The 7,181-nt window shown below is 37.0% G+C and overlaps 1 protein-coding gene across 1 annotated transcript; it reads right to left on the reverse strand.

Moving 5' to 3' along the window:
- Window positions 1-284: 284 nt before the first annotated feature.
- Window positions 285-3,577, reverse strand: LOC128025545 (zinc finger protein 503). The gene is made up of 2 exons (XM_052611994.1): window positions 3,041-3,577; window positions 285-1,815 (listed from the first exon to the last, which is right to left on the reverse strand). The coding sequence occupies exons 1-2, from the start codon at window positions 3,266-3,268 to the stop codon at window positions 547-549; spliced, it is 1,497 nt and encodes a 498-aa protein (XP_052467954.1). The 5' UTR covers window positions 3,269-3,577; the 3' UTR covers window positions 285-546.
- Between the last annotated feature and the right edge of the window lie 3,604 nt (window positions 3,578-7,181).

Genomic DNA, 7,181 nt, shown 5'->3' on the forward strand with positions numbered 1-7,181 from the left:
GGCTCATAAACTCCAAAGCTGTGGGCAATAAAACTGAAGTATTTTAAGAGGAAAAAGACATAGACTTGCACACATAAATCAAGGACATTTTCGAAATAGTTTAAATGGATGTAAATTCATGTTAGTGACAGATGCATTTGTTGATCTATTTTACTAATATATACCTCAGAGGGTTTAATATTATAATTATTATTGAAGGTTATATTCATTGCATGATTTTAGTGTCTAAATCAACTAATGCATTCAAAACTCAACTAGACAACAAACCAATGCACCAAAACATCTCCGAATCTCGTTATTCTTTAATTGCTGTCGTGTTTCCCTGAGTTGCACAGTAAAAACCCTAAAATATAATTCAAGTCAATTTAGAAATAAACATGCACATTTTGGCTATAAGACATTACACAGTGCGACTTGTTTCTTGTGAGAGAATTACAACAGTTTAAATAAAGCCATGGGAGTCTTCGTTTTATTTAGTTTGCTTAATAAATAAACGGACAATAGTAGGTCCTGAGGCGAATGAAAACACTTAAGCAAATCCGTTTCTCACTGATATCCGAGTCCAGGTGCAGTGGTCAGTCTCTGTCCATAAAGAGCGTACGGAGAGTAAAACGGGCCGGTGGCGGTGTGAACCGGCATCTGCGCCGTGCTCGTCGGTAACGGGCTTTTGGAGTAGGGATGATACCGTGAGCCGAGTCCGAGCGTGTGGTGAGGGGTCCTGAGTGCCAGCGGGGCTCCTGGCACATGATAAGCCATGGTTAAAGAACTGGGATATCCCGAAACGAGCTTCTCTGCTCCGGCGAAGGCAGTGTGTGTCCGCAAATGGCTCAGAAGCTCCTCTGAGGATGAGAAGCGCTTGTCGCACGGACCGTTCGCAGAAACCCAGTTGCAAAGGTGCGGCTGGGATTCGTTCGGGAGTATGAAGCCGTATGGGTATAACGGGTGTCCCGGGAACGAAGGTGCAGAGGTGGATAACGGGTGCAGGGAGTGGCTGGGATACATAAGAGTGTATCCGGACTTCAAGGCCGAGGCTGCGCTGTCGTGAGAGCCGCTAGGTGATAGATGGCTAGCGCAGTGGTAGCTCAAGCAGAACGGGTCTCTACACAGACCGCTGGACATGATGGATGGAGGAGACGCTCCGGCGAGGGGACTGGACCCCGCCTTGCTGCTGAGAGCGCCGGACAGCTGAGCATTAATCAACTGACTGCCTCCGCCGCCGCACGTTTTGCTCGGGTCCAGAGTCACGCTGTGGGATAGGAAGGGTTGGGAGTAGGCGGGGTACGCCCCGGGGTAGTGTAGTCCGGCCGGGGAGATGGGGAACACGGTGTGGCCCGGTCTGTAAGGTGAAACCGGAGCGATGAGTCCCGATCCGAGAGCTGGGATGCTGTCGGATGCGGGCGGTTGTGGTTTGGAAACATCCTGTTTGTTGGTCTCGCTGTTGCTCTCGGGTGTATCCGGCGTCTTAGCTGCGTCACGTTCCTTCTTCCCTGGTTTATCCCCTGATTCCGGCCGTCCGGGTCGAGGAGAGACGGAGCTGCAGGAGCCCGGGCTCCGAGGCGTGAGCGGCCGGCAGGAGGCGTGAGCAACACGGAAACCGGATTTGTCGCCACCCGTGTCTTTTTTCTCCGACGATTTGCCATATGGCTTGAAACTGGATTTGTCCTCGCCACAGATGTCGCTGATCTTCAGCGGGCTGGATTTGCCGTCTTTGTCCGAGGCGACTGCGGAGAGTTTGGACGAGGACGGCGGATCTGACTTCCCGATTTGGGAGCACGTTTGTGCGAGGAGGGCGAGGGGACTCTTCTTGGCATCCAACTGTGAAAATAGACAGTTTTAAGTATATAAATATTCAAAATACTGTATAAAATAAGTATAAATTTTCAAATGAATAATATCAAACAATATAACATTTAAATATTAATCAATTATATTATAAATATAATATGGTATATAAATATTCAAAATACATTCACATTAAAGGAAATCATGCAATTGATGCAACCCACATTACATTAACAAGCATTTAAGGTATCTTTATGCCAAAAAAGGGGTTATATTTAGTGTTTATTTATGTATTGGCATTGAGCACGACTCAGAGTCTTAAAACTAAAATGCTGCAGAGACATTAAATCAAATGTCAAGAGGTTTTTATATATATATATATATATATATATATATATATATATATATATATATATCCCTTAAAATGTGTTTCCATATGGCAACATTTATTGTTTCCCTTCACTTTATAGCTAATATAATTGCATTGTTGGAAGTAGGTCAGTCTTTAAGGAAAGCATTAACATGATATTATCATCATTACAGTTCTTTTTTCCCCTCCAAGATTCAATATTTTGCACATTTCCATACATTTTTAATTTACACTCAGTTAATTTTTTTATTTATCTTTAAATTATAAAAAAAATGTTAATAAATTAAATGTACGGTTTTGTTCACAGAGCAACTGTTATTGGGAATTGTATAGAAATTAAGATATATAAGAAAAAATAAATACATTTGGCAACTGTTCGACAATGTAGATACGTGATGCACCTCCTCATGGAGAATTTCAGAAATGGTAGAGTTTATATTAATTGTTTATGCATAAACACAATATTTGTTTTGTTATTCTACAGCACTAAAAATAGCTCTAATGTTGCACTTTATCGTCACTGTTTAATTGTAATTAATATAATTTATCCACTCATTTTGAGATTGGAAGTGGATTTATTTTATTTTTTTATTTTTTTTGGAGTTCCATATGGAAAGTTAAGAGGTTACACTTTTTTGGTTAAAAAATCGACTTAATTATAACCTACTTTTGTGATCGGATCTGAAAAAAAAAGAAAAAAAAAGAAAATAAATAAATACAAATATTTACGTTCCAACCTCTTTCTAAATATTAGCGTATTTTCCACATGAAAAGGCTGCGCATTCACTGTAATAAGCGTTTAAAAATAAGGATTGGAGTTTAGAAAAATGAACGCCGAGACGTTGTTTGATGTGAAAGGTCCTCGGAAAGTGTCAGCTGTAACGTTACCTCGATGGGACTGACGGGAGTGGACGGTATCGGCTGCAGATAGTCCGGGTGCATGATGTGTCCGGTGCGCGCGCTCAGCATCTTCAACGCTTTGACGGGCACGCGGTTCGCCTGGCGCTGCGGGTCCCCGAGAGGCAGTGAGTGCAGGAACGGGTGACGGTCTCGCTTCTTGTCCCACACTAGATCAGCCAAACTAAACACAACAGACTCCGTAGGCGGTGTGATCATGTCCCGCTTCTCTCCGTGTGATCTGGAAACGCATCTGATGCACGCAAAGTAAAGTATCTCCAGAGAGGCCAAACGAAGGACGAGAGGAAAAACAGAATAATCCTTAAAGGTTGTTGCTGGGGAAGGCGCACAAGGAGAGTTCGGAGCGCATCTTATGTTACGCGTTGCGCACTTGTATCGAGCTCGTCTCACACACCGGGCGCGATCACGCGCACCCGAGATTAAAGCCTCAACCGCCGGCCAATCACAGCGCGGCGTGGAGTGATTGACAGCTCCGGGGGAGGTGCCGTCGCCTTTGTGGGCGTTTGTTTTGGCCATATCTAAGAGGTAAAAACACATCATAAATAAATCACATATTGTTATGAAATAGATTTATAAGCTGTGGGTATGTTCTTTTAACACGAATACAAAAAATGAATTAGTGTTATTAATATATCTGGTCTGATTAGAACATGATGGCTCAAAAGCAGGTCAGATGACTTCATAGGCAGTAACCTGTCATATTAGATATGTCTGCAAGCTATAAACACAACTTGAGCACTGCTGCAGCAATTCAACCGGCCTCTAATAAAATCACTGCACTCTTGATGACACGTCCAACTAATATTTCCAAAAACCATAATGCACAGGGGTATAAAATGAATTAAATGAGAGAAGAAACCATAAATGTCATATCTGGTTATTAAAATGGCATGCAAAAATATGATGTTGCGTCTCTGAATATTAAGTGTGTACTAATCCAGTGCTGATTGTTATGAATCATCGCGTCGGCGCTGATGGATGAGCGGGGGTTGCTGCTTTCAGCTCCGCGTTCTGCGCGTGAGTTATTAGGGCCAGAAACTCCCCCTTTATTGTGCGGGTGATGGATGACGCCCAGCGCACGGGCGTTATTCCATAATGGGAACACGTTTCAGACGGGCCATATTTCACCACATTTAAGTAGAAAGTTTTGAACGCCTCCTCCATATTTCTCATGCCTCTGGCATATTTATGGAAAACTCCACGCATGCAAATATAATTACACGCCACAGCCTGTAGGACTAAACGCCAGGTACATTTGTGTTACTGATTTATACATTTAACTCAGATTTTCAGTAAATCATATCTATAATATGCATGCTTTTTAAACTATAAAAATGCATGCATGCATTTTTAAAATGCATGCATTTTGATTTGTTTATTTACTTTTTTATTTATTTTTAATTAGCCTTCAAACTTGTTTAAACTACTGGGGATAGGAAATATTTCTGCTACTAATAAATTAATAATTAATTAATATAAAATTTTCGATTTTACTTGCTTATTTGTTTTTATCTGAGATACACATAACAATATCCTCATAATCTAGAGACAGAAGGCAGAATATTAATAATCAGATATTTAATTAACATTTTATTCAGATATTTAATTTTGTGTCTTTCTTTTTCTTTATTTTATTTTAAAGGATTTTAATTGGACACAAAATTTTAAATAACATATAGTATTTTGAGTATTCAGACACTTTTTTATTTATATTTATTTATTTTTTATTATTTTATTTATTTAATATTATATTCAGATAACCTTTTGACAGGGTCTATTTTGTTTTATTTTGATCATTTTAATTAAATGTAATTTAATAATAACATTTTCTTCATTTATTGCGTTATATTTTATTATTTTATTTTAAAGGATCTGAATTGGAGACAAAATTTGAAATATATACAGTATATTGAATTTTTAGACACTTGATATGAAGTATTTATTTAATATTATATTCACATAACATGTGACCAGGATCTGATAATTTTCTATGGTTTATATGGTGTTTTGTATTATCATTGCAAATGCATTTTAACTTTACAAATTTGATTCCACACTAGAAAATAGCAATCCCTTTGAATATATAGGCCCGAGCGAGTTTTGGAGGCTTATGAGGATTGTACAGATTCTGGTAGTTAATAGCATTTATGATCGTGTTTAAAGTTGCATTTAGTCGCATTATGTTTTATATTAAGTCACCCATCATGGAAATTGTAATACTTTACTCACTGTTCTCAATTATACAGAGTATATTAAACTATTCTGAGTGCAGATATATTGTGCAAAAGAAGTAGAACAAAAAGCCCTTCATTGCACATTCAGAGAGGAGGATCAGTTAGTAACAGATAAGTGTTGTAATTGAGCGTATTGCTTTTATTGGGAACTGGAAACTCTGGAGATTCGTGCAGCAGAAGCTCTGCTCATTATCTCCTCCTCATTAATCTATGCCAGAGACGCATCGAGCAGGAACTGATGGGGTAGTAAAGAAAGAGAAAATGCCATTAACTACCACCGAGCACATGCAAACATACGGTGAGCTGCTTTCCCTGGACGGCGTGTGGTCAGGCAGCGATGCAATAAATAAAGCTGCCTGCAAACAAGGGGGAAGAAAACACCACCATGTTCATCCTCTGGTAATACTAACCTGAAAACTGCAGTCATTCTTGTGCTTAGAGCTGTAAAAAAATAAATAAATAAAAAAACTATATATTTGGCATTTTATTTATTTTTTAATTTAATTTATCATTTTGTTATTTATTTTTTTGTTTTGTTTTGTTTTTATTTTACTTTTTTAAATTTAATTAAATTTAAATTAATTGTATTAATTTTTTGTCATGTTATTTTCTTTTCATTTTCATTGATTTTATATTTTATTATTTGAATTTTATTTTTGTTACTTTATATTTTACTGTCACTATTTTTATATCAATTTATTTTTATTTATTTATTGTTTTTATTATTGTTTTTTTGTAATTTATCATTTTGTTATTTTATCATTTTATTTAATCATTTTATTTATTTTTAAAGATCTGAATTGAACAGAATTGAAAATAAGATATTGCGTATTTTGAGCATTCAGACACTTAAAGTCATGCATCAAATATCAGAATGTCTTAACTTCTGTTTGATATTTTGTTTTGAGAAAAGCTGCAGCAGATGACACATGATCTTGACATTTTGTTATCTAATGCAAAGACATTCAGACACATTAAAGTGTCACACGAGTCTAAATACTTCGGTTGCTGCATGGTTTAACAGCTCTTGTCATTAGTGCAGAGTGACAGGCTTTAATATTGACACAGATCGACAGACTGAGCCATTAGCTCAGACAGAAAGAGAAACAGACAGACAGGTTTAGATCGGTGAAAGGAGACATTCATGCCTCTAAACTGTCATTTTATACCCTCTTTCTCAAGCTGTCAAGAAGCTGGAGCTCTTAAGAGGAGTTTTAACCTTGTCACAGGGACTGCTGTCATCTCTCACCGCTGTCGAACAGAGTCCTTCAGATAAACTGGTTTTGAATCAACAGATGCAGAGATCAGGCGCAAAGTTGCATGAATGTATGGAGATTTCATTGTGCATCTTATTAGACTTGGTTTGGTTTAGACTGTGTTTTTGTCATTTTAGTAGTAGATACTGTACAGTATGTCTATAGTTTATATATATATATATATATATATATATATATATATATATATATATATATATATATATATCAGTACTAATATATATCAACTAAATGAAAATGAGAAATGTTGCTCTGGCAGCTAGCTTACAAAGATTTTTTTACATTTGATTTCAATTAACCTTATTTAAAGCTGTTTTTTGTTATATTTAAATACTGTTACATGCTTGTTTATATATATAGATATATATATATTAGGGATGCACGATATTGGATTTTGGCCGATATTCGATATGCCGATATTTTCAAAATAATTTTGGCCGATGCCGATACCGATATCGATATATATACAAATATATACTGATATATTTAAACTTTAATTTTACTGAAGAGAAATCCATGTATCTCTTCTGTACTGATTTTACCATAAATTTATTATTTTACAAATGTAGACAGACATTCACATCTGAAAAACAGGTCAATTAT

The sequence above is a fragment of the Carassius gibelio genome, chromosome A12 (genome assembly GCF_023724105.1).
Source record: "Carassius gibelio isolate Cgi1373 ecotype wild population from Czech Republic chromosome A12, carGib1.2-hapl.c, whole genome shotgun sequence".
NCBI classification, from domain to species: domain Eukaryota; kingdom Metazoa; phylum Chordata; class Actinopteri; order Cypriniformes; family Cyprinidae; genus Carassius; species Carassius gibelio.